Genomic DNA, 27,973 nt, shown 5'->3' on the forward strand with positions numbered 1-27,973 from the left:
TCACAGCATGCACAAAGGTGCAGATTTCAGTTCATAGGAGACTCTGTCTGCTTTTGAAAGCTGTCTTTTGCTGTAAACACGCTGGCGTTGGGAGAAAGCCTGAACCATAACGGAGAGCTGTTTGTGGGGGTGGGGGGTTGTGACAGCAGACTTGCTTTCTGATGCCCTGTGGCACACTCCATGATTCGCCACCATGCATTGGAGCTTTCAATGTTGTATAATCCAGCTGGAGCTCCGGTAGGCTTTTGCAATGAATACAATTGCAACACCGGGGCTTGGAAGGAGTACTTACGGCTTTCTTGTTTATCCTCTGGCTCAGCTTAATCACTCTCATCACGTGCTTGCCAACTGAACTTTTTATTTTCATTCGTTCATGGGATGTGGGCGTCGCTGACGAGGCCAGCGTTTATTGCCCATCCGTAATTGCCCTTGAATTAGGGATTATCTCGCCGTGTAATGAAAATGTTAAATCAAACTATTCCTGCTTCAGCCACTCACACGAAAATGAAGTCCAGCTCTACGTTTTCAAATTAATGCATGTCATCTTTTTCAGCTCTGTTATCTGATGCTTTAGGTTAGCAGATAGCAATCGAGCACCAAGCCAGCATTTGGTAGCCTGTTTTATTAGCTCAGTGACCTCGGCTGACTCTCTTTTGTTTACCTTCTCGCCCCCTCATATTTGCGCTTTACCAATATTTGTCTTCAAACACAGTAACTGGGTATTTGAATTTGTGGTACATTATTAAATACTCTTGCAGAATGCAGAATTAAACATTGCAGAAGCAGGAAGTTGGCTCTTTATTCATTTGTGTCTTTAAAATGCCCATGACAGTATTGGTAGCAGTGACCACCACAGTCCTTACGGAGAGGAAGTCCCGTCTTTACGGAGAACACCCTCCATCGTGTTTGGCACTACCACCGTGCTAAATGGGATAGATTCAGAATAGATCTAGCAGCTCAAAACTGGACATCCATGAAGCACTGTGGGCCATCAGCAGCAGAATTGTATTCCACCACAATCTGTAACTTCATGGCCCGGCATATCCCTCACTCTACCATTGCCATCAAGCCAGGAGACCAACTCTGCTTCAAGTGAGGAGTGCAGAAGAGCATGCCAGGAGCAGCAACAGGCGTACCAAAAAATGCGGTGCCAACCTGGGGAAGCTGCAACACAGGACTACATGCATGCTAAACAGCGAAAGCAGCATGCTATAGGCAGGGCTAAGTAATCCCACAATCAACGGCTCAGATCAAAGCTCTGCAGTCCTGCCACATCCAGTCGTGAATGGTGGTGGACCATTAAACAGCTAGCAGGAGGAGGAGGCTCCATGAATATCCCCATCCTCAATGATGGCGAAGCCCAGCACATGAGTGCAGAAGACAAGGCTGAAGCGTTTCCAACCATCTTCAGCTAGAAGTGCAGAGCGGATGATCCTTATTGGCCTCCTCCTGAGGTCCCCACCATCTCAGAAGTCACTCTTCAGCCAATTCGATTCACTCCACGTGATATCAAGAAACGGCTGAGCGCACTGGATACAGCAAAGGCTATGGGCCCTGACAACATCCCGGCTATCGTGCTGAAGACTTGTGCTCCAGAACTAGCCGTGCCTCTAACCAAGCTGTTCCAGTACAGCTACAACTGGTATCTACCTGACAATGTGGAAAATTGCCCAAGTATGTCCTGTCCACAAAAAGCAGGCCAAATCTAATCTGGCCAATTACCACCCCATCAGTCTACTCTCAATCATTAGCAAAGTGATGGAAAGTGTCATCGACAGTGCTATCAAGCGGCACTTACTCACCAATAACCTGCTCACCGATGCCTACTCGGCTCCAGACCTCATTACAGCCTTGGTCCAAACATGGACAAAAGAGCGGAATTTCAGAGGTGAGTTGAGAATGACTGCCCTTGACATCAAGGCAGCATCTGACCAAGTGTGACATCAAGGAACCCAAGTAAAATTCAAGTCATTGGGAATCATGGTGGGGGTGGGGAGGATGGACACTCTCCACTGGCTGGAGTCATATGTAGCACAAGGGAAGATAGTTGTGGTTGTTGGAGGCCAATCATCTCAGCCCCAGGACATCGCTGCAGGAGTCCCTCGGGGCAGTGTCCTAGGCTCAACCATCTTTAGCTGCTTCATCAATGACCTTCCCTCCAACATAAGCTCAGAAGTGGGAATGTTCACTGATGACTGCACAGTGTTCAGCACCATTCACAACTCCTCCGATAATGAAGCACTCTATGCTCGTATGCAGCAAGACCTGGACGACATTCAGACTGATAAGTGGTAAGTAACATTTGCGTCACACAAGTGCCAGGCAATGACCGTTTTCAACAAGAGAGTGTCTACACTTCCCCTTGATATTCAACGGCATTACCATCGCCGAATCCCCCACCATCAATGTCCTGGGGGTCACCATTGACCAGAAACTTAACTGGACCAGTCGCATAAATACTGTGGCTACAAGAGCAGGTCAGAGGCTGGGTATTCTGCGGCGAGTGTCTCGTCTCCTGACTCCCCAAAGCCTTTCCACCATCTACAAGGCACAAGTCAGGAGTGTGATGGAATACTCTCCACTTGCCTGGATGAGTGCAGCTCCAACAACACTCGAAGCTTGACACCATCCAGGACAACGCAGCCCGCTTGATTGGCACCACATCCACCACCTTAAACATTCACTCCCTCCACCACCGGTGTACCGTGGCTGCAGTGTGTACCATCTACAAGATGCACTGCAGTAACTTGCCAAGGCTTCTCCGACAGCATCTCCCAAACCCGCGACCTCTACCACCTAGAAGGACGGGCAGCAGGAGCATGGGAACGCCACCACTTCCAAATTACACACCATCCTGACTTGGAAATATATCGCTGTTCCTTCATCATCGCTGGGTCAAAATCCTGGAACTCCCTCCGTAACAGCACTGTGGGAGCACCTTCACCGCACGGACTGCAGCATTTCAAGAAGGCGGCTCACCACCACCTTCTCGAGGGCAATTAGGGATGGGCAATATGTGGTTCCCGGGATGTGGGCCTTGCCAGCGATGCCCACATCCCAGGAACTAATTTTAAAATATCTATGACTCTAACATATTCCAGTCATTAACATTTGTCATTTGAACAAAAAAAAAAGTAACTGAGCAAACATAGATATTGCATCATTTAAAAAAAAAGTAACACGGGGAGACTTTTTTTCCATAAACACTCTTTTTCTCCAGTGGATCCTGTTACTTGGCTTCTATCCAAGATGGAAGTTGCAACCGCACTGGGAGTACCTTCACCACACGACTGCAGCGGTTCAAGGTGGCGGCTCACCACCACCTTCCCAGGGGCAATTAGGGATGGGCAATCAATGCTGGCCTTGCCAGCGACGCCCACATCCCAGGAACAATTTTTTTTTTTTTTTTTTTTTAATTGTTAAATTTGACTGGTGGATTTTAAAGAATAGCAGTGAAAACTAGTCTGCTGTGACATTCACAATTAATGTGTTCAGATATTAATAAAATCATTGGGTGGACGCACACCACAACCGGGGAGTCTTTGGGTTACATATTTGTGCCAGTAATTTCCTGCATGGCACACTCCTGATCCTCTGGGCTATCGAGGAGATTGGAAGTAAGATGCTTCACAAAGGGCAAAAACATTTAGTTGCAGTAATGGTGTGACACGAGGGATCTGCAAACTGGGTATGTATCTGTGCCATGGTGAGACCTAACGGGTGAAAGGATGATAAAATTACTATTTATATGTCTGGTTATTGTGCAGTGGCATTATTTAAGTACTCTTACTAGCCGATAGCCATCCTTCAGTGTGAACGGTAACTGGACAAAAAGTGTCCTGATTGTCATTCCCTACCATAATATTGACTACCAGAAAAATAGCCTAAAATTGCCCTCGCCAGCTGTGAAGTGTGTGTAAACACAGATCTGTATCGTGGCGCTACTCATGGTAAGTTTGAACTTGTGCATAGAAGATAGGAGCAGGAGTAGGCCATTCGGCCCCTCGAGCCTGCTCCACCATTTAATGAGATCATGGCTGATCATCCAAATTCAGTACCCTGTCCCTGCTTTCTCCCCATATCCCTTGATCACTTTAGTCTTGAGAAATATATCTAACTCCTTCTTGAATATATTTAATGAATTGGCCTCAACTGCCTTTTGTGGTAGAGAATTCCACAGGTTCGCCACTCTGGGTGAAGAAATTCCTCCTCCTCTCTGTCCTAAATGGCTTACCCCTTATCCTTAGACTGTGACCCCTGGTTCTGGACTCCCACGCCATTGGGACCATCCTTCCTGCATCTAGTCTGTCTAGTCCTGTTACAATTTTATAAGTTTCAATGAGATCCCCCCTCATTCTTATAAACTCCAGCGAATATAAGCCCAATCTCTCCTCATACGTCATTCCTGCCATCCCAGGCATCAGTCTGGTGAATCTTCGCTGCACTCCCTCCATGGCAAGGACACCCTTCCTCAGATAAAGTGACCAAAACTGCACACAGTACTCAAGGTGTGGTCTCACCAAGGCCCTGTACAACTGCAGCAAGACATCCTTGCTCCTGTACTCGAATCCTCGCTATGAAGGCCAACATACCATTTGCCTTCTTAACCGCCTGTTGCACCTGCATGCTTACCTTCAGCGACTGGTGCACAAGGACACCCAGGTCTTGTATAAAGTCTTTTAATTGTTTCACATTTTATATTGAGACAATCTGTCCCAATGTATTAATACCTACAGAGCCAGTTGCTGTCACTGGTTTCTGCTGAGCAGTTGTTTTATTTTTTTTAAAGTCTTCCTTTGTTTGCAAGCCTTGCGTCACTTGCCCATGACAACATTCTGGCTGCTCTTCCCTCTGTTATTCCGCCCTACCCGCCAAAAAAAATTCCAACATTTTAATTTATGAACACTATGCCTTGCCAGAACTGTTGACCACTTTTGGAGAAATCTGAATATTCTCCCACTTTTCTGGTGTGTACTATCTATCTTTTCTCTCTCCCATGCCCTGGTTTGGGACACATGAGCTAGACAGGTACGAGTGGTGTACGAAGTTTATCTCTGCGCCAGTTCAAATAGTGCTGAAAGGAAAGTTGCACTTACATAGCGCCTAACAAATCCTCATTGCGCTTCAGAGCTAATGAAGTAATTTTGAAGTGTAGTCGTGGTTGTAACGTTAGGAAATGCGGCAACCAATTTATGCATAGCAAGATCCCACCAACTAGATGAAGAACTACATGACCTGTTTCTGGTGATGTTGGTTGAGGGATCAGTGTTAGCCAGGGCACTGGGAGAGCTCCTCTGCTCTTCGAATCATGCCATGGGATCCCTTACCGCCACGTGAGAGGGCAAACAGGGCCTTGGTTTAACATCTCACCTGATGGATGGCAACCTCCAACCGGTGCCGTACTGAGGGCGTGTAGGACTGAATGTCAGCTTAGATTATGTGCTCATGTGTCTGGAGTGGGACTTCAGCCCACAACCTTGTAACTCTGAGGCAAGAGTGCCACCAATGAGCCAAAGCTGACACCTGTTATTCAGAGGAAATGTATGGTATTTAATAAAGTGTATATAGTGAATACAGTTTCTGTGCCCGTTAACATCAACTTCTCGTTTTTTGCTTCTGTTTTTGGCAGGTTGAACTCAATCCAAAAGAACAGGAACTCCAAAAGAACCTGAAGTCTTACTGAAACTGGACCTGTTGTAAGTACAGTCATTAGCCGTCTTAACTGGTAAATAGAAATTGCGTCCAATGTTTTGTGCGCCAGTATCTCTCATTTAAAGGGGGATTGTTACCATTTTCTGAGGTGCACATGGATGATCTCATGCAAGTTTACATCAAAAAGCATTTATTGTATGTTTAAATATTGCAAAAGAAGCACTTAATTGAAAATGAAGATGCAGTTTGGTAGAGAAGGCTGAGGGGTGACCTAATAGAGGTCTTTAAAATTATGAAGGGTTTTGATAGAGTGGATGCAGAAAGTGTGTGGGGAAGAGCAAAACTAGAGGCCATCAATATAAGATAGTCACCAAGAAATCAAATAGGGAATTCAGGAGAAACTTCTTTACCCAGAGAGTGGTGAGAATGAGGAACTCGCTACCACAGGGAGTGGTTGAAGTGAATAGTATAGATGCATTTAAGGGACGGCTAGATGAGCATATGAGGGAGAAGGGAATAGAGGGTTATGCTGACAGAGTTAGATGAGAAAAGACAAGAGGAGGCTCCGGTGGAGCATAAACACCGGCATGGACTGGTTGGGCCGAATGGCCTATTTCTGTGCCGTTTATCCGAGGTAATCCTATGTAAGTAGCAGAAACAAATTATTTATTATTTTATTTCAGACCACCAGTCGGGGGAAGTGATTTGCTGTCGCACAGACCCACTCAAAACCACTAATTTCACTGCCTTTTGAGACGTGTAGAAGTTGCCGTGCTCAAGCAGCAAATTGCACTACACACACCAGTAGAGATTCTGGGTTTTCTCGTACGCTTATTCTGTGAAGCGCCTTGGGGATGTTTTTGATAAAGCTGCTGTGTAAATGGGTGGTGGACTCTTGGCTTTGGCCTGGATTATTGCTTACTTTCCAGGTACATTGAGTAAAAGTTTTATTTCCATAATCAAATTATGGCATGCAATGTTAAGGAGGTTATGCTTTGCTATTCTGTACCTATTCTGTACCCAAATGAGGTTGGGTAAGACCTGAGGAGGAGTATCGCACTGGGGATAACTGTGCGTTTATTCTGTTCCCTCTCTTCTGTCCCCGCACCCCCTTTTTCTTTTTTGGCCACTAAACTCCAGGATCCCAGGAATGCAATTCTCTTGTTGCAAACATACTGACCACTAGTTGTGTTATTCTCGTGGGGCTATGGTGAGAGCGTTAAACTCACCTTTTTAAAGAAAGAAAACTCCGAACAAATAAAATAAGTTATTCTGGATGATGAGCAATTACTTTTATCCCTGTACTTTATTTTCCCTTGTATGCAGTGTACGTGATGTGAAGCTGCAAAACTGATTTTGTGCAAATAAATGTGCTAAAAGAAAAGACACTGCCCAACAAAGCAGGCCATCCCATTCTGATTCTGTTTTTAAAGGGACCTTTGAAATACTGCTGCAAGCCAACATGCATTAAATAACCATCTTGTTTCGGCTGCATTCTGCTTGACCAGAGTGATGATGGAATTTTCTCATGTACCATCGGCACTAGAAACATAGAAGATAGGAGCAGGAGCAGGCCATTCGGCCCCTCGAGCCTGCTCCGCCATTCAACGAGATCATGGCTGATCATCCAAACCTTAGCACCCGGTCCCTACACCGACAGCCATCCCACCCAAGCCCTATCCCCATAACCCCACGTATTTAATCCCCCCTAACACTAAGGGCCAATTTTTATCATGGCCAATCAACCTAACCCGCACATCTTTGGACTGTGGGAGGAAACTGGAGCACCCGGAGGAAACCCACGCAAACACTAGTTTCTTAACCGGTAGATTCACTGCATTGCATTACTTTAATCTTTTCACTGCTAAATGTGTTGCTTTTAAGGTTAGTTAGTGTGCTAACCACAGTACTAACTTGTCCAATTTCTTTTTTTCTCTCTCCTACACTCCGTTTACTGTGACCTGACCCGGTGTCTACTGTTGGCTTTTACAACGACGGTGTAGGCCTTTGCTGTAGCTTCTTTTTCTCTCTCGTTTTATCAATCTCGGCACTCTCCAGCATTGCTTTAGTCATACTGTCGCTTCTATCGCCAACTTCTGGGAACTGAGCCAAACTCACCAGGACCCCAAAGCATAGTCAGTTGAGAGAGAGAGAGAGACGTCAAGCCGATCCCAGAAAGTATCTGGTCTCTGGGATTCTCTATACCTAGGGGCAAAAGAATCCACGATGCATCTTAAACGAGAAGTGCATTGCATTTTCTTGCTTCCTATCTACCTTTTGATGTGGCTTTACACAACCCTCACCTTTATCCCATGGTATTTCCTCTCCGATGCAAAGAAGAAAAAAGCCATGGCGAAACGAATAAAGGCAAAGCCCATGTCCGATAAGCCAGGCAGCCCATTCCGTTCCGTTGACCACTTTGACTGCCTCGCCAAAATGGACTTCCCTGGGCTGGACACCCTGGACAAACTCTTTGAAGCAGCCATGAAGAAATTTCAGAAGAAGGATTGTTTGGGCACGCGAGAGATGTTGAGTGAAGAAAACGAGGTCCAGGCGAATGGAAAAGTATTTAAAAAGGTGAGCAACTTATTGCGCTGCTGATTACTTGTTGGTTACAAATGACATACGAGATATCCACGGCGGGAGGGGAGGAGGTTTTAAGTTTCTGCTGTAACAGCATTTTGTGTATGTGTATAGCCAGTCTGAGATGAGACTTGTGTGGCAAACTGGAGGTTCAGATCGAAGTGTCTATGCGACTTGTCTTGGTCTATTTTATTCTTTTTTTCCATCCTCCACATATTGCTCGAGCAAACCTCATGATCGGAGCGGGGTGGGGGGGAGGTTAAAGAGAGCACAAGACCTCCTTTGTCTAAACATTTGAAGATTCATCCACATTGACTCTCATCCCCTATTCCTATATGGTTAAAAGGTAGACTTAGCCACTATCCCTTGCCCCCCCACCCCCCAAGGAAGAAAACAGTGTATGCCCTTCCGTTAGCCTAATTATGGGCCGTTCATGAGCCACTGTTGATCATGTCAAACATTGGGCCTCTGGCTGGCATCAAGAAGATCTCAAACTTCCTCTTCAGGGCTTGAAGTCAAAGTGTTGGTTCTTCTCTGAACATTTTTCCCCTCCCATTCAAGTTTCTGCAGCCTCTTGTGTTCACCCTGATTCCACCGAGACCAGGGAAATAGAGGTTCCCTTTCAACACCAAGATGGAGAAAATAGCCAAGAATCACTTTAATTAGTGCCATTCATGCACTGTTGCAAAGTATTTCTTATCCCCTGTTGCATCATTTTCCCATTTTACTGCTCCTCTCTTTCTCTTTCCCCCCCCCCCAAAAAAAAACCCTTCCACCAAGGAAACTGCGGAGTCTCTGCCCGGTTCTCACCACTTCACCTTGGGAATGTTGTGGCAGTCTAATTCAAAGGAGAGGAAAAGGAAGAGCATGTAATGCAATTGATCTTGCAGATGCCTATTCGGGTGTGACCATGTCAGGGACAGGTTTCAGTATAAGGATCTTCCATGCATTCCTAGGGTGTGCACAAAATGCTTTTCCATCATTGCAGCCACCTTTCACTGCATGACTGCATCAGTTGCTTAAACCCAGAGTCCTTCTGATAGCTTGGCTGTTCACTTGAAACTGAGGTACAATGCCAAGTGTTGCTCATATGGATTACATAATTTCTGAAAGTGAGTCCACTTTTCATATCTACACCTATGATAAGGATGTGTGTTTGTCGGCACGCTCTTGCTTGATTGACAGCCAATGTATTTTGACTTGCCCGCAGCTAATCCTGGGGGAATATAAATGGACAAACTACGAGGAGGTCAGTGAGCGTGTAAACCTTTTTGGCAGTGGCCTGACTGCCTTGGGACTGGAGGCAAAGCATATGATTGGCATCTTCTGTGAAACCAGGGCTGAGTGGATGATTGCAGCACAAGCCTGCTTCAAGTACAATTTCCCACGTAAGTAGTTTACAGATTATCCTACAAAGTGAGAGAGAAGTAGCTTAATGGAATCAAACAGAGTCGGGTGCCTGTGAAGAGGATTTTACTAGTGTCCAAGTAGTCTGTCTGTTTAAAAGAAACCATCTGGTTTAACATCAGATTTTCACAAATTGAAGCAAAGGGCAAGTATTGGGTTTAAAAGGTTACAAAAAGTTCAGTGTCGAACTTGAAAGGAAAGGCGACGCAGTACATGGGAACCCCAATTCAAGAGTGCTGGAGTGCAGGTTTGTGCTTACAATCTTCCACACACGGTTCTCTATCTCAACTGTGCAGCTGCGGAAGGATGCAGAACAGAAACGGGAGCTTCTTTACCGGTAGGAATAACTGGAGGGCCTGTCACCCTGGGCTGCGTTTGCGATCTGACCTGTGTTCGAGGTTGGCGTTGGAGGGGAAATTGCTGAGCTTTTTGGGTAGGGGCAAGGGGGGGGAAACTATTTGGAAGAGTCTTCACCTCCCAAAAAGGGAAATCTTAAATACACATACAAAAATAAATGGAGGGAAAGAGCCAACAGTGGATGAAGATTTGAAAGAGATCTTGAATGTCCATTATCAAACTTGTCATAATGCATTATAAAGAAAGAACTTGCATTTATATAGCATCTTTCATGACCTCAGGACATCCCAAAGCGCTTGACAGCCGGTCAAGTACTTTTGAAGTGTAGTCACTGTTGTAATGTAGGAAACGCGGCAGCTAATCTGCCCACAGCAAGCGCCCTCAAACAGCAATGTGATGACCAGATAATCTTTTTTAGGGATGTCGGTTGAGGGATAATTATTGGTTATGCGATGACTGTGTTTGAAGAGAAACAGAGAGGAGAATAATCTGTAACTGCTGAGTAAATTGCTGAGATCATGAGCCCCAGTTTGTTTCTGATCATTCCATGACATGAGCTTGCAGTGTGCTGCCACCCCGCATTAGCTTTCTTGCACTTGCCAACGCTTCTTCGGCAGCATCTCCCAGACCCGCGACCCCTACCCCCTAGAAGGACAAGGGCAGCAGGTGCATGGGAACACCACCACCTCCAAGTTCCCCTCCAACTCACTCACCATCCTGACTTGGAAGTACATCGTCGTTGGGTCAAAATCCGGGAACTCCCTCCCTAACAGCACTGTGGGAGTACCTTCACCACACGGACTGCTGTGGTTCAAGAAGGCGGCTCACCACCACCTTCTCAAGGGCAATTAGAGATGGGCAATAAATGCTGGCCTTGCCAGCGGCGCCCACATCCCATGAACGAATACAAAAAACATTGACTCCGTAACATATTTCAGTCATTAACATTTGTCGTTTGAACAAGACGACAAGTAACCGAGCAAACATAGTTATTACAGTACATCATTTAAAAACAAAAGAAGCACTGGGAGACTTTTTCCATAAACACTCTTTTTCCAGTGGATTCTGTTGGCAACTTCTAACTTGGGTAGAAGCCAAAGAATAGCTTTGACAGCACTGATGCTTGCCAAAGAAGTCTTTCAGTAACACTTGTATTTCCTGACTAGATGATGTTCAATTGTAGAAATAAACATGTGGTTTGTGTGCGTCTTCGGGAGCTGAGTAATCGATTGGGTAAATCAAACCTTGTGGGGAAAGTGCACACTCATTTACCAAGTGGATCAGATGTCAATGGAATGTGAAGCAATGATTCCTGCACCTTTGCCTCCATTACAAAGAGCACAACTGTTAACATTTCCACAATGATGTCAATTAAGGTATTCGGGTGGCAGTAGGGCTGCTGGAGCCAGTTTTAATACCCTCCGATCCCCTAAATCCTAATTGCTTCCCAGCAACTGCTTTTCCCCTCCCTATGTCCCACTCTCTTCACCCCCCCCCCCCCCCACCCCCATCCCCTCAACCACGCCTCAAAATCACCATGGCAATGGAAGATAAATGAGGAGAAACTTGAGCTCACTGCAGTCAAATAGCCTTCTGATACTTCCTGTCGATCCTTGTGCATGAATAATGGTCATTTGTACACGGTATTAGAGGGCAAGTGTCATCTACAGACCATCTATAGAACTGTACCTCTACAAGGAGTTAAAGCCTTTGGGAGGGGAGAAAGTTGGCAAAGCAGGAAAACATTTTGCAGATTTGCATTTGATGTTTTAGGGTTTGTTAACTTTGATCACTCTTTAACAAGAAATGTGATCTATATGTTAGACTTTCTCATCCCTCATATAATGACGCATGCAGACTGTTCATTTCATTCCTCTGCTTGAATGTGCTTGCCTGTGTCAGTCAACAATTTGAAGTTCTGAATGTTGAAAGATCTTCTGCACCGTCATTCCACAATGTGAATTTTTTTTTTATGGAGTAACTTTTGGCTCAAACATCTGTGAAGTTGGTACAAACACGTCATTTAAAAAAAACAAACCCTGGGCTGGAGTTAGATTACACAAGAGCTCTGATTCAATCTGATTCTGCTTTATTTAACCTTCTGTTACCCAAGTCCAGAACTTAATTAAGTATTTAAATTCTGGTAGTAGTGAAAAAAGAGGAGTAATTTAGTTCAACAATTTGACTAGAAAAATATGTTACCCATAAATAAGTTTTAAAAAAAAAAAAACAAAAAAAAAAAAACTTTTCTGGCGATGAGTTAGAACTTAAGTTTTCAGGCCCTTTTCCTCTTCCCCAACCCCCCAAAAATAAATGGCTCGTACTGGTGAGATGTAAAGGGCAGGGCAATATTACCCACTTTTGGCAGAAAAGGTGCAGGCGTGAACAGAAGTGCTTGGGTTGTAACCTTGCGAAGATGTAGCCCAGATAAACTCATTAATGGGGTTAAAATTAACCTCCCCCATTGGCATAAGTTTGATTTGTGGTCTATGTTGAGATGGCTGATCTTGACTGGAATGATAGTTGGGCTGTTATAATTTCTCGGACATCAATGAGGACAGGATCTAGCTTGGCTATCTGCATTTTTTATTCTCGCCCATTTTAGTAGCTCTTCTCTGCCTCTTTTTCCAACTCCGCTGCCTCCTTCCTGCATTACATACATTACTCCAGATGTGGACTAACTAATGCTTTACATTGGAACAGAATTACTTCACTTGATGTACAATCTGTTCCTCCTCTTATACAACATAACATCCATTGACAGTCGCCAAGCATTGACATGTCTTGAGGATCTATCTAACAGGATTCCTAGATTCTTTCCTGATCTGCCCCCCCCTTGTCACTATTTTCTCATTAATCCTATAATCCCTCTGCCTGTTCTGCATTTCTAAGTGCATGACTTCATACTCTCAATATTAAACTGCATCTGCCAATTGTCTGCCCACCTCCCCCTGTAGCTTATCCCGATCTTCCACTGTATTAACGATCCGTGCTATTTTGGTGGTGGTGCATGTCTGAACATCTGAGATATTTTGGAACTTTGCACACTGTCCTATTTTCATTTGATTATATAGAATTGGAGAGTTCTGCTGAAAAATAGTGCTGGGTCATAATGTCCATGTGTATACAATAGCATTGAGACGTGTGCAATAACTTGGCATAGATGCTCATCTTTGGGCAATGGCTAAAGCAATTGTTAGAAAATGTCAATTTCCGGTGCACTACAGCCACTACTTTGCTCAGTTTTAAAATATGTTGAGCGCTTTTCCACATTGTTGTACAATTCTGTGTATTCATTGGCATCAATTAGTACAATTCTGCGTATTCATTGGCATCAGTTAGTAGTAATGATGAGATCCAACAATTTGGTTACTATTGAAATGAGTGGCAATTCATTTTTAATATCCTTTTCATGCCTGTTCAGACTAATTTTAATTAAATCACCAGAAATAAACAGTGAATCCTGACCATTACCTTGGAGAACAGGTTGGAGCCCATCGCTATGCAAGGGTTCAGTTGACCTCAGTCAGTAGTTATTGTCGATTCCCCTCATAGTTTGAGCGTGTGTTTTGATTTCAGTTCATTCACCCTTCCTAAGTAACCCTTCTGAGCAAGTGATTTTCTTTTACAATTTCTCCTCCACCACTTTCACTCTCAACTTTGCTGAATGTCATCGGCACTCCTAAGTTAGGAGTATTGACAGAAGGAACTTGCATTCATATCACACCTCTCGCGTCCCATAAGCGCTTCAGACAGTGAATTACTTTTGAAGTGTACGTAACACCAATTTGCACACATTTAGGTCCCGCAAACAGTACACCAGGTAAATGACCAGTTGATCTGTTTTGATTGAAGAGTAAATGCTGACCACCTGCTGCTCTTCAGATAGTGAGACTGGGTCGTTTTACGTCTCATGAAGAGGCAGACAGGCCCTTGCCTTAATGTCTCATCTCAAAGACGGCACCTCCAACAATGCAACACTTGGTACTGCACTAAAGTATCAATCGAGATCATGGGCTCACGTCATGAAGTGGAGCTTGAACCTATGACCCATTGAAATAATCCACCAAAATGGACTGAAAGAACTCAACCAAAAACATACTGATTTTTGTTTTTAAAGCTACCATTGGGAGGTGACCTATTTTGCCCTTTTTATGTATAATGTGAAACTTTGGGATGTTGAATTTGATCTGTGTACGTACTGTGTATTTGCATATATTTCAGTGTAAGTGTAGTTTGATCATTGTTGTTTCTCCCCCCAGTTGTAACAATTTACGCCACTCTTGGAGAAGATGCTGTAGCTTATGGGCTGAATGAATCTGAAGTAACTCATCTCATCACTAGTGTGGAACTCCTCGACACAAAGTTGAAGGTGAGCTTTAAAGATTCAGCACCTTAATGAGAACTTTTACATAAAGGAGTCATGAAGGACTTCGAATTAGGAATTCATCGTGTAGTCACCGCAGTCTTCTGAATTTTTTTTGTGGGGTGGGGGGGTCATTCTTGCATAATGTTTCCCTCATGGCTTTTTCCCCATATAGCCTTTTTAAAAAAAAAAAAAAAAAAAAAAGTCCTAGCCTTTTAGTTTGGAATTATGTCTGGATGCTGGAGTGAGGAACACGCAGAAACCTGCCTGCAAAAGTGCAGAATGTTATCATAGTAGAGCATCGATTAGAAAAGTGTTTAATGCGAATAGAAACCTGCCTGTTTTGATTCTCGGTTCTATATTCCATTCTCTGGTTTTTATTAAGGATGCTAATGAAGCATCCTAACTCCGAGTTCAGAATTTGGTTGATAAAATTAAGAATAAGTTTATATAAAATAGTTTCCATTTTCAGTTGAATCAACATTGATGCAGTAGTGATATGAACATCTTGGCAGTAGCTTACAAGTTGTTGCTAGTTATATTTTGGTCAAAAACCATGTGCTCTGGTCAGAGAAAGATACAAGGCTATTATGTGGAGAACAGGGCAGTGGGATTAGTTTTGGATCGCTCTAACAAAAGAGTTGGCACAGCACAATGGGCCAAATGGCGGCCTCCTATGCTGTAAATGTATGTGGTTCTGTGTGGACCTACAAAACTGCAACCTATGAATCCTGTAATGGTTTGTGCATCAGTAATCTCCTTTTATTCACTTCTTTTTTGACAGAGTGTGCTGCCAAAAATTCATAAGCTGAAACATATCATCTATGTTGACAAGAAGACCATCAATACTTCAGGATACCCAGAAGTCCTTCGGATTCACAGTATGCTTTCTGTGGAAGAGCTTGGAGCTAAACCAGAGAACCGTACGTAGAAAGGGAATTTATCTTGTCCATCGCTGCATGTAGCAATTTTCAAAGTAACTATTGCTGCTCTCTCTCTCCTACTATTGGAAGTGGAAAAATCTCTAATTCTCCTCCATTCCAGCTACTTCAGGAAGTGTTCTGAAGATGTTTGCATTTGAGAAAATTGAGGTTGTAATTGTAATTTAACCCTCGCCCTGCTGAACAAACCTATCCTTAGTGCATCAAGTTGAGCAACCGTTTTAAGGATTTTTTATATTAAATATATATATATCTACATATTAAAAGTCTTGCATAAAACATGCACTTCACAAGTGTTGCACTTGCTTCCTGTAACCTATTTCCATCGTATTGACTTGGCACGCTTAAACTTGCAGATGTATTATACTTCTGCATCTTCCCAGCTCCAACTTCAAGGTAGGCCTACTAAAATCAGACCTGTTTCCTAATAGTTTCTCACCCCCTCTCCTCCCTGTTGCCTTTCCCACTGCCCAAAGACATTTGCCTTTCTCAATTTTCAAGCTGGCCCTTTCCACCACCCTTCCCTGCTTTGCACGGCTTGTGGGGAACCGACCAACTCTCCCTGCTGTGCACGGCTTGTGGGGAACCAACCAACCTTCTCAGCTGTGCACGGCTTGTGGGGACCGACCAACCTTCCCTGCTGTGCACGGCTTGTGGGGACCAACCAACCCTCCCTGCTGTGCACGGCTTGTGGGGAACCAACCAACCCTCCCAGCTGTGCACGGCTTGTGGGGACCGACCAACCTTCCCTGCTGTGCACGGCTTGTGGGGACCAACCAACCCTCCCTGCTGTGCACGGCTTGTGAGGAACCGACCAACCCTCCCTGCTGTGCACGGCTTGTGGGGACCGACCAACCTTCCCTGCTGTGCACGGCTTGTGGGGAACCGACCAATCCTCCCTGCTGCAACTTTCGCCTGCCTTGCTGTTTGGCTCCTGCAGGCCAAACGTCACATTGCTGGTCATGACCAAGAACAGGTTTTAAGTAGCATGCACTTCTGACAAACGCCACTTGCGTTATATTACAGTATACGTGTTGTTTGAGCTTTAAATAAGATAGTCACTAATAAATCCAGTAGGGAATTCAGGAGAAACCGCTTTACCCAGAGAGTGGTTGGAATGTAGAGTTCACTACCATAAGGAGTGGTTGAGGCAAGTAGCACAGATGCATTTAAGGGGAAGCAAGATAAGTGTACGAGGGAGAAAGGAATAGAAGGTGATGCTGATAGGGTTAGATGAAGAGGGGGTGGGAGGAGGCTCATCTGGAGCATGAACCGGCACAGACCAGTTGGGCCGAATGGCCTGTTTCTGTGCTGTATAAATCTGTGTAATATGTAAATAATGGAGCTTCCTCAGGAGGGTTTTTTTTTAACTTTTTAACCTTCTGGGGAGGGATGGAAATAAATGAAGTTTGCAGATCATGGCCCCGAACTTAGCTCCTTTTGGTGCCCTGTAACTCCGTTCCCAGTGCTCTCTACCGACTCACGCCAATGCTCCCAACCTCATGACCACTATCCTGGTGCTGGCTCATCATAAGACCACCCTTCCACCACTTCACACTCTCAACACCATTCCCAGAGCCTGCAAAACCCCTACCTATACCTCCAAACACCCTCCCTCTAATACTTCCACATCCCTCTGCTTCCTGCACCATTCCCCTCCCACTGCTTTCACACTCCTAGACAACCCTCCCAACATTACTAAAACCATATTTTCTCCCACCAACACCTCAATACTTCTACGCACCAACCTGCAGCAATCTTCCTCTGGATGAAAACAAAACGCCACAGAATTCAGTGCATGGCTAAACAAACCTAGAATAAACAAGGTCACTGGTTTACAGTCTCCATGGAAAATCTGGCCCAAATCACAATTTATCCTCAATATATTTCTAGTGCTCCCATAATACTTTGTAATAAAAATGTGATTTCAATTATTCCGTTAATTGTATGCTACCTAGCATTAAACAGCCTATCCTCTGACTCGTGTGCACATTTAGAACTGAGAAATGTAACCATGTAGAGGATATTTTATATTGATATAATTCTGTTGCGTAGCACTGATTATGGTATCTCCTGCACAGTGAACATAACTCCATCCCGGCCTGTTCCATCCGACTTGGCAGTGGTGATGTATACGAGTGGTTCTACAGGTCGTCCAAAGGGAGTGATGATAATACACAGTAACTTAATAGCGGGTATGACGGGCCAGTGTCAGAGGATACCTGAGCTGGGGTGAGTGGTAATCTTCGTGCTTATACTGCTTTACTAAATTTTCAGGGGCTCCCTGCTTATTGTTGAGCCAAGAACAATCAGTCTCGCTGGGTAAACTATGTCACTGTCAAAAAATAGGCAATTTTTAATTTTCCCTTTTTTAATTTAATAAAGAGAACTTGCATAAGCCCAGAGTTATTCCACAGTGGCTGGTAATTCGAAGGGACAGGCAGGTTTGAAGCGTGAATGTGGAATTTCCTGTTTGGGAGGAAGTGTTACGCCCAAATGGCAGGATGGCCGAGGGGGCAGGGGTGGAGGAAAAAGCCAAAGCGTTTGGCTTCAATTCTGTGCCTTTCCTTTGGGTTTGGCTGAAATCACGAGTGACCAAATGTCCTGCTATTGCATGGAACATTGTGCTGAACACTGACTCACTACACCAGTCTTCTGTGCTTGTTTCCAATTTGTGTAGTTTAAAATTCGAGAAATGTATCATTTATTTTTGCAGATAATGAATGCAGGTTTGTTCCTTTTCAAAAAATAAATCTTTAAAGTCTAGACTTGACCTTCCATTCACTTCAATACATCACCTAAACACCTGTTGGTTTTTTTTTTTAAGTCCATAACATTCAGATATAAAAACATGCTCTCTGATTATTTCTGGAACTCATTGTGTAACTGTATCTATGTTGTCAGCTGTGGCTCATGGGTAGCACCCTCACCTCTGAGTCAGAAGGTTGTGGGTTCAAGTCCCACTCCGGAGACATGAGCACAAAATCTAGGCTGACGCTATTGTACTGAGGGAGTGCTATCCTCAAGTTTTTTAGATGTGTTCCTTTTTTTAAAAAGAAAAGAAAAAAGCTCTCAGAAATTTTGAGACCTAAAGCCCCCAAGCTTCAACAAATTTCATGAATTATTACTTAAGTCTTGCATTGTATAAATCCAAAATTGCTTGGGGCTAAAACTAATTTCTTATGCTGAACAAATTGAATGTTTCAGCAGCAATCCTTTGTCGAGTTTACTAAATATGCCAAATTAATATGTTTTTCTAGACCCAAAGATACGTATATTGGATATCTGCCATTAGCTCACGTGCTGGAGCTCACTGCAGAAATCTCCTGTGTTGCTTATGGCTGTCGAGTTGGTTATTCGTCCCCCCAAACCCTGTCTGACCAGGTGAGCAATGTTTCGGACTTTCTAAAGGGCTTCTCAACCACTCTGGAGAAGAGGTTTTTTTGTAAGACTATACCATAAAGTTCCTGGTAGAAAACGGTTTTATAAAGCTACAGATCGCTTCATACGTTTCTCGTTGAACAGCGTTAAGGGAGAATGAACAACTTTGCTTGCACATAATAAATGGAATCGCATACTATTCAAACAGCGTAAATGACTTTTATTTAAAGTGGGAGGTTCTGTTTCACTGATCACAATACCCATTAAAGGGTACCCGTACACTTGCTCTGCACTCTTTCTGAGCTGGTATGTTACTGCATTTATTTAATTTACTGACTGCTTCAGTTTGTGCTTTGGCTGAATGTAGTGTTGAACAAGTGGGTGTGTCGCCAGTGCACCATTGTTTTAATTTTGTTTTCTATTGTTTCGCAGTCAACTAAAATCAAAAAGGGCAGTAAAGGCGATTGTTCCATCCTGAAGCCAACACTGATGGCAGCAGTTCCGGTGAGTAAATAGTCTAAATTTTTACATGTACCTTAACCCTTTCAACCTGGACTGTAATTTTTAGTAAACCCAGCTCCAGTTGTATTTATGCACAAAAAGAATAATCGGGGCTTGAGGGAACAGGGATGTGTGGATTCAAAAGCTTTAGTTTACTTTAAGTAGGCTCTGATTTACCAGTTTGGCGTGCAGAATCGTAATCCAATAGGTGGTCTAGAAAATATCGGCGATCTCTAATTACTGTTCATTTTCACATTTGGTTTCATATTTCATTCATAACATGTTAGGGAAAGGAAACTTAATTGAAGGTTTGCTGACCGAACATGGAAATAATTGATCCAATGTTATAGTTACAGACCACGGGTGTGGGGAAGAGGAGGCGAAAACCATTATGCCATTGGATGTTTCACCACCTTGATAACCGTCTGCTTTTATCTTTTAGGAAATCATGGACCGAATCTATAAGAACGTCATGAGCAAGGTGCAGGAGATGAACTACATACAGAGAACTATGTTCAAACTAGGTTATGATTACAAATTGGAACAGATCAAGCGAGGTTACGATGCACCCCTCTGTAACATGTAAGGAAACAGGGCAATTCACCGTGGGATCTCGCGAAAACTTCATCGCCATTCATTGCTTTGAGTAGGCTAAATATCACCAAAACTAGAACATCTTCCTTTGCCCTTTTTTTTTAAAGTTTGATGCCAAACTGGAGCTGGATGCCATTGTGGTGGTGAGATGCAAATAGATTTCACCCTTTTGGTCCCCATTGGCACCCCACCATCACCCCTGTTCCACTGGTGCTAAGTTTCTGATGTGGCGTTGTTGGAGGTCGGGTGCTTTCCATTAGACAAACTTTCTGGCCATTGACTCGCACCAGCCTGGGCAGAGACCTAGAGATGTTCACACTCTTGCTGCATGGGGAGACTGAGGGACTGGGATGAAAACGGAGGGCTTCCATGCCCTGACTACTCTTACCATTTTTAATGATCCTGTGCCAGATGTGGAGAGGGGTTTATAGTTGTGTTCATGTGAGGAAAGTTCAGCCACACTACACACAATATGCTGTTCCATCTCTACCCACAAGCAAATGACGCATTCTGTTTCTGCTTGACTTTTGTTGGCAAGTGATTTTTTCCGTTAAGTGGAAACACTAGCCTGGGCAAAGTAAAACGAATACAATCAGTTAGGGAAGCTGACCAGGGCCTAACTTGCGCAGTGCCTAGCCTTAAACAGGACCAACTCATTTCAGACCTCATTTTTGTTCAATGTCTGAATGCGCTTTACTCTGGTGACTGCCACAAACTTAAGTTGTCCTCTCTGAGTTTTCACTGGAACCCCTCTGCTTTTCACTTTACAATGTACCTATTTCTAATGGAATTTACCTTTTGTTATTTTCTTCATTTTTTTACATTAATTTAAATTTTGATATCTTCAAACCATGTACCCCCGGGCATGCTGCTCCCAGGCCTCTTCCAGTGCCACTCCAAGACTGCTACTTTCATATGATAGCAAAATACTGTGGATGCTGGAAATCCGAAATAACAACAGAAAATGCTGGAAAAACTCAGCAGGCCAGGCAACATCCGTGGAGAGAGAGAAATAGAGTCAACGTTTCGGGTCGGAACCCTTCATCAGGACTGAAAAAGCACAGGAAATGAAACAGATTAAAAGGCCAGTTTGGGGGCTGGGAAATGGGGCTGAGAGAACAAAAGAGAAGCGAAGAGACATTAAGAGGTATTCAAAACCAGACGAGATGGCGAGAGGACTAGTGGAGACAAAAGATGGCTCTAGATTAGGTGTGAAATGCGCTGGCAGAATGCACACGATTCGCTGCTCACGATGTGGTCTCCTCTACATTGGGGAGACCAAACGCAGATTGGGTGACTGCTTTGCGGAACACCTCTGTTCAGTCCGTAAGGGTGACCCCGAGCTTCCGGTCGCCTGTCATTTTAATTCACCGCCCCATTCCCACTCAGACCTCACCGTACTCGAGCTCTTGCATTGTTCCATGGAAGCTCAGCGTAAGCTCGAGGAACAGCACCTCATCTTCCGATTAAGCTCTTTACAGCCTTCCGGACTCAATATCGAGTTCCAACAATTTCAGATCATAACCTCGGCCCCCATTACATTTTTACATTTTTTTTATCCACACCTTTGTTTTGGCCCTTCCCCCCCCCCACCCTTTTTTTCTCTCCCACATGGCAGCTGTCTCTCATTCTGCCAGCGCATTTCACACCTAATCTAGAGCCGTCTTTTGTCTCCACTAGTCCTCTCACCATCTCGTCTGGTTTTGAATACCTCTTAATGTCTCTTCACTTCTCTTTTGTTCTCTCATCCCCATTTCCCAACCCCCAAACTGGCCTTTTAATCTGTTTCATTTCCTGCGTTTTTTCAGTCTTGACGAAGGGTTTCGACCTGAAACGTTGACTCTATTTCTCTCTCCACGGATGTTGCCTGGCCTGCTGAGTTTTTCCAGCATTTTCTGTTATTTCTGCTACTTTCATACCCAGACTGTTGTGGGTGAGCGTACTAACCCACTATGGGGCTCTCTACTGAGTATACAAACTTGTGCTTTTTCAGTAATAAATCTGAATGCAGTATCATTTCATGGCTGCTTTTGAATACGATAGCACCCGTCAACTATTTTCGTGAGGGAATCTAATTCTGCAAATGTTGCTCACTTTTCCAGTCATCTACATCTTGTGTATTTTAATATAATTATACTAACAAAAGTGGATGATAGATTATAAGGAGCTGTTTGGAAATATGTTTATAGTTTAATGGAATCGCTGTATTCTGATTGTCAGGTTTTTAATTTATACAACAACAGCTTGTATTTATATAGCGCCTTTAATGTAGTAAAACGTCCCAAGGCGCTTCACAGGAGCGTTATCAGACAAAACTTGACACCGAGCCGCATAAGGAGAAATTAGGGCAGGTGGTCAAAGGTAGGTTTTAAGGAGCGTCTTACAGGAGGAGAGAGAGTCGGAGAGGTTTCAGGAGGGAATTCCTAGGCAGCTGAAGGCATGGCCACCAATGGTGGAGCGAAGAAAATTGGGGATGCTCAAGAGGCCAGAATTGGAGGAGCGCAGAGATCTCGGAGGTTTGCAGTGTTGGAGGAGGTTACAGTGATGGGCAGGGGCGAGGCTATGGAGAGATTTGAAAACCAGGATGACTATTTTAAAATTGAGGCATTGCCGGACCAGGAGCCACTGTAGATCAGCGAGCACAGGGATGATGGGTGAACAGAACTCAGGAGTCAAGATACAGGCAGCAGACTTTTGGGTGAGCTCAGGTTTACAGAGGGTGCAAAGTGGGTCTCTGGCCAAGAGAGCTTTGTAATGTGTTGTCAGCTACCTATTCCAAATACACACGTCACCATTTTGTCTAAAATACCAATTTCTTTCCCCCAGAAGTATTTCATGAAACCGTACTTCATAAAACTTTATAGATGTGCTAGGGGGGGAAAAAAGTATACGTGCCTGTCGATGTGTGTGTTGTGTACTACAGTTTTGGGTATTTGGAATCGCAATACTAAATAACATTTGAGACACCAATTTTTAAGGGTTTTTCTTGTGTTTATAATAGGATATTATTTAAAAAAGTGAAATCCCTGTTGGGAGGAAACGTTCGAATGATGCTTTCTGGAGGGGCACCTCTTTCCTCACAAACGCAAAGGTTTATGAATGTGTGTTTCTGCTGTCCAGTAAGTCAAGGTTATGGCCTGACTGAAACATGTGGGGCTGGATCAATCACTGAAGGTGAGTGCTTGAGCTATCGAAGAAAATCATGCTCTGTGAGGAGTGGCAGCTGCTTCTAGGAGGGCAAGAGAAGTGACCCGAGGGAGCTAATTGGGGAGATTTAATATACTTCAGGGAATAAAGTGGAATTGGAGGGAACTGGCTGAAGCTATTAGCCTGATTAATCAGAGCTATTTTTTCTAACTTTTTCTTTTAAATAATTATCATTCTTCTAGTGGTTGTGTTAAACTTAAATGTGCTGAGCAAAATGCCATAATGATTTGGAAACTTAAGTTTCTACCTCACGGCTTTTCAGTGTTTAAACAGAGCAGATATGAAAACACTGGAAACGCCCAGCAGGTCAGTCGACGTCTGAAAGAAAGACAGCCTAACATTTTGATCAATTCACGTCGAGCTGGCCAATGCTGACGAGTGGTCCCACCATAGAGTATTTGGTGAAGGGGTTTGAATACTTGTATTGGTGTTCAGACTTTCTACCATGGGTAACACACACAAGCAATAATTATTATGCAGTTAGCACAGATTTGTTCCAAGTACTTTGGATTTCCCACTGACTTTTCCAAGAGCTGCCGTTGTATTTAGCATCTTTCCCTTTTCCATGCCTTCCGTCTATGGAATGGTTGGGCCAAGGAGAACTTCTGAAAATGAAGCTATTAAACTGAGCTTCAGCGTCTTTTCAGTAACTGTTTTTTGAAGTCTTTTTAAAAAAGAAATTAGTCTTTTTACACAAATGTATTGTTTAAACGCAATTGCCATAATAACTAGATTGCACTAAACCATCATCCTGCTGCTACAAGCTTCAACCTTTCCAGTGAATTGACGGTGCTTGTTAATTATCGTTAGGAAATTCTTACCTGCTTTAACAAGAGGAATGCATTGTTAAATACCAATCCATTCAAGTGGAAAGAGGAAACTGATATTCATGGGCATAATGCAGGCCTTAGCTTGGAAACCTGGTGGTGTACAGGCATGCATAGAGATTGCACAATTTATCAGCACCACTGACTCTGTGATTGGGTGCAAATGTACGTAGCTTCAGGCGCCATTTATTCAATTTGTGGCTCGCACTTCTGAAAGGATTCCAAAATCTAACCATGGTATTTTTGTAATTTTTAGTATTGGACTACAGCACAGGCAAAGTTGGAGCCCCACTGATCTGTTGTGAAATCAAGCTGAGAGACTGGGAAGAAGGTGCTTATACAAAATCTACCTGTGAACTTATCGTGGGTCGACTGTGCAATTCATCTGGAATAAGCATAAATGTCTTGGCACTATCATTAGCGGCAAGAATTGAAGCCCCTTGATCGACATTAGCCTGTGTATTTTTCCATATTAGATGCAGAACTTGTGAAGGGAATGATAGAAAGATATCGTGACAGTCGTACAGAAGCTCTGTGTGGGTGATGACTTCCATAGTCGATCATCATGTTTATAAATCCAGTGTTGTTCCCTCCTCTTCTGAAGGTACAGAGTATGGTGCCATGAGAAGTGGCAGCCTCTAGTACCTTGCCCAAGTGCCGGTAACAGCAGGGCTATGGGGAAAGAGCAAGGGAGTGGGGCCAATTGGGACTTTCCAAGAGCCAGCACAGGCACGATGGGCCGAATGGTGGTCTCCTCGTGCTATATGAGTCTATGATTATTCAACCATGTAGGAGTGGGGCAAGAAAAGATATCGCAGTGGAATCCGATGCCTCGCTTCACAAGATCCCCTGTGTTTCTGGCTGGCGTCACTGGTTAATGATCAGGTGCAGGAACTTTGCCTGCCTTTCCCTTGTCATGGCCAGGGGCTATGAAGCCTCTTGTACCCCCTACCACCACCAGGCTGAGATCAGCAAACATGGCACAGGCTAGGGATGAACTGGGCCATTCTGGGTCGGTACAGTCAGTACTACGGTTTGCTGTGCATTTTCCAAGTGAGTCATCAGAAGAATTTTTTATATATGTACAGTAAATAATGAAATGGATTGTGATGCTAACTTGCCATTTTAGTTTTTTAGCTGCAGTTTATAGAAACACTGAGTAAGACTATATTATGAGGAATTGCACATGTACATTAGTGAACAGCCTGGGTGTTTTTTGAATGATCCACAATGAACTTCTGAAAGGTTCAGAAAGAGTTGAGTACTTGCTGATCCTCATTGTTAAACTGTAGGTGGATATACCACTCGTGACCAGCCCAATCCAAGAGGAGAAATTCTGATTGGTGGACCAAATGTGGCTATGGGATACTTCAAAACAAATCATTCAAATGATGACTTTTTTGAGGACAACAATGGCCAGCGTTGGTTTTGCACAGGAGATGTTGGCGAATTCCACCCAGATGGCTGCTTACAGATAATTGGTAAGTTCACAACGGGAGGGTATAACCTGAATGGGAGAACTGGGTTTGAGTTTGGGAAGAGGAAGCCCCAAGACTGAGTACGGGACACCTTTTTTAACTTTGAATTTCGCAAAATATCTGTTGCTTTTGTGGTTCCCTTGCTAGCCCTGGACTGAATGTTTCAGTGTCACACACTGGTATATACAGACCAAGGCAGCCCTGGGATCCATCCCTGGGCTCTGCTGAGTTAGCTGATTTTCCCAGGGTGGCAATGAGCAGCTACAATTGACCCCTGTGGCCAGGGGGTCAGCCATGGGTGTCTGCTGCTGATCACTACCCCGTGCTGTATTGCTTTGGGTTTTTATTTTTTGTTTTTGGGGGTTTTGGGTGAATATACAAGCTGGGTTAGTGCTGATGCCCCTCCCTGTTGCACACCATGCCAACTGTTGTCTAGACTAGCTGAAGAAGAATGGTCATTGTCTAGGTGGTCACTTTGAATCCCTGGTGGATTGGCACTCCCATTTCTGTTCTCCTGAAGGTGCTGGCTGAAGGGAAGAAAATCGTGATTTCAGTGGGAAGATTTGCTGGATTTTGGCATACTTTACACCGAGAGCGCATTATTCAAATTACTTTACTCTTAATGGTATAAGAACTATCCAGTTTCATTTGACTGCCAAATTTGACTGCCAGTGGGCTCCTTACCATGAGGTACTTGAAAAGTTTTTTCAAGGCTGCAATCTTGCCCTAGGGTTCTGTTAGTTATACACTGCCTGGGTTTTGCTCTTGTGGTTTGATCTCATTTGAACACCTGGATGTGATTACTGCCTTGAAATCTCCTTTTGGCTGTGTTTTTCATTTTAGCTTAGTGTTTGGAGCTACAGTATTAATCACTTATCCATCATTCCCTATGTAGGTTTTCATGAGTTTGAACTCACTTTGTGACGATGTAACTGTTTGTTCTGTAGATCGCAAGAAAGATTTAGTTAAGCTACAAGCTGGAGAATATGTGTCTTTGGGCAAGGTTGAGTCTGCCTTAAAGAGTTGTTCCCTCATTGATAACATCTGTGCATATGCAAACAGGTAAGGATCAAATTTCTACCACAATCCCGTAACTATGATCTAAAATCTGCAATGTTACAATGTTTTTCCATTTGTCCGGTGTCCAAAGGTGTTAAGTAAATTTTGGATTTTTTTTTTAGGAAACCGGGCCAGCCAAAGGCAAATGTAATCAATGGGCATAAATATAAAATAATTTTAATGAGAGTAAGGAACTTGTGTTGAATGGAACAGTCATGCACCATCCTGACCAGGGAAGAAGTTACGGGTTCAGTGCAGTGAAGAGGCAAATAATATTATTGTATGGCAGTGTTTAGACCTCATTTGGAGCGCTGTGTGCAGTGTTGGCCATCATAACACAGGAAGGATAATATTGTCCTTGGTGGGGTGCAGAATTGGGCAGGAAAAATGATATCCAGTCTCACGACTCTTAAATTGAAGAAAGGCTAAGGAAATTGAGATTGTTCTGATTGGGGGTGAGAGGGAGAGCAACAAGACTGGTGGCCAAGAGAAGTTAGCAAAATTATGAAGGGGTTTGATTAAAGTTGGCAAAGATTAAAAAGCTAAAGTACACAATTATTTTTAAAACTGAGTAAATAGAAAATTTGACTAGTACTGTTAACCCATGTTAGTACTGTATATGGAATTAGGTGGCAGATCCGCCATGGTCACATTGAATGGCGGAACAGGCTCAAGGGGCTTAATGGCCTACTCCTGTTCCTATGTTCCTAATGCAAGGGAATAGACATTTGAAGTAAGTTAGCCAGGAAGGCCATTGAAGCAACAGCAACAACTTGCATTTATATAGCCCCTTTAACATAGTAAAACGTCCCAAGGTGCATCACAGGAGTGTTATCAAACAAAATTTGACACGAAGCCACATTAGGAAATATTAGCACAGATGACCAAAAAGAGGTAGGTTTTAAGGACCATCTTTAAGGAGACGGAGAGGCTTAGGGAGGGGATTCCAGAGTTTAGGACCTAGGCAGCTGAAGGCACGGCCGCCAATGGTGGAGTGTTTAAAATCGAGGACGCACAAGAGGCCAGAATTGGAAAAGCACAGAGATCTCGGAGGGCTGGAGGAGGTTCCAGAGATGGGTAAAGTGCAAGCTGGCCTTGTACAGTTTGCTTACAGTTGTGTACACAACTAGTCTGCCTTTGGTATATGTTTTCATTAACAAGAATCTTTAAAAGAGGCATTAACTCTTCTTGTATTGAGTCAGCTGGACATGAGTGATCTAGTAAATGCCAGTATGTAACAGGATTTCTGCAGCTTTTGGCATGTCTCTTAAAGGTTGTGGTTACTAAACCCAAATACCACTTTACAGTTTTTTTTGGGACACTTTGCACATTTCTAGCTATATAAATGCATTCTGAGTTAGGATTTAAAAGGTTCCCACATCATCATCTGTCTTATCATCAACTCCCTGCGCCCTTACAGGGGTAGAGTACCAGTATAAGGTGCCATTCACTCACACTCATGACTTATTTATTGATCTATAGCTCAACACAGGAGATTGAGAATGTTTGCACTCTAGTAGCCTATTTTTAGAGTGGCATTGGAGGAAGTCTGGTTGCTGGCCATTTATCATCTCGACTGAGGGATGATTTAAAGCCTGGTGAGCTCCAGTCACCAGTTCG

The 27,973-nt window shown here is 43.7% G+C and overlaps 1 protein-coding gene across 3 annotated transcripts in view; it reads left to right on the forward strand.

Annotated features, from left to right (window-relative positions):
* The window catches only part of acsl4a (acyl-CoA synthetase long chain family member 4a), an 83,035-nt gene that overhangs the window by 52,363 nt on the left and 2,699 nt on the right, over positions 1-27,973 (forward strand). For 2 of the 3 annotated variants that reach the window (XM_086000174.1, XM_086000183.1), the window contains exons 3-15: positions 5,630-5,696; positions 7,656-8,229; positions 9,446-9,623; positions 14,262-14,371; positions 15,150-15,288; positions 17,388-17,538; positions 18,567-18,690; positions 19,120-19,191; positions 19,631-19,770; positions 22,784-22,956; positions 24,073-24,147; positions 25,109-25,297; positions 26,242-26,356. In XM_086000174.1, the coding sequence (XP_085856300.1) occupies positions 7,879-8,229; positions 9,446-9,623; positions 14,262-14,371; positions 15,150-15,288; positions 17,388-17,538; positions 18,567-18,690; positions 19,120-19,191; positions 19,631-19,770; positions 22,784-22,956; positions 24,073-24,147; positions 25,109-25,297; positions 26,242-26,356 (1,817 nt within the window). In that variant the 5' untranslated portion in view covers positions 5,630-5,696; positions 7,656-7,878. The remainder of the gene's footprint in view (positions 1-5,629; positions 5,697-7,655; positions 8,230-9,445; positions 9,624-14,261; positions 14,372-15,149; positions 15,289-17,387; positions 17,539-18,566; positions 18,691-19,119; positions 19,192-19,630; positions 19,771-22,783; positions 22,957-24,072; positions 24,148-25,108; positions 25,298-26,241; positions 26,357-27,973) is intronic. The other variant, XM_086000194.1, reaches the window with a different exon arrangement.

This window comes from Somniosus microcephalus, chromosome 1 (genome assembly GCF_052327205.1).
Source record: "Somniosus microcephalus isolate GS21.2 chromosome 1, FLI_Smic_1.0, whole genome shotgun sequence".
Lineage (NCBI taxonomy): Eukaryota > Metazoa > Chordata > Chondrichthyes > Squaliformes > Somniosidae > Somniosus > Somniosus microcephalus.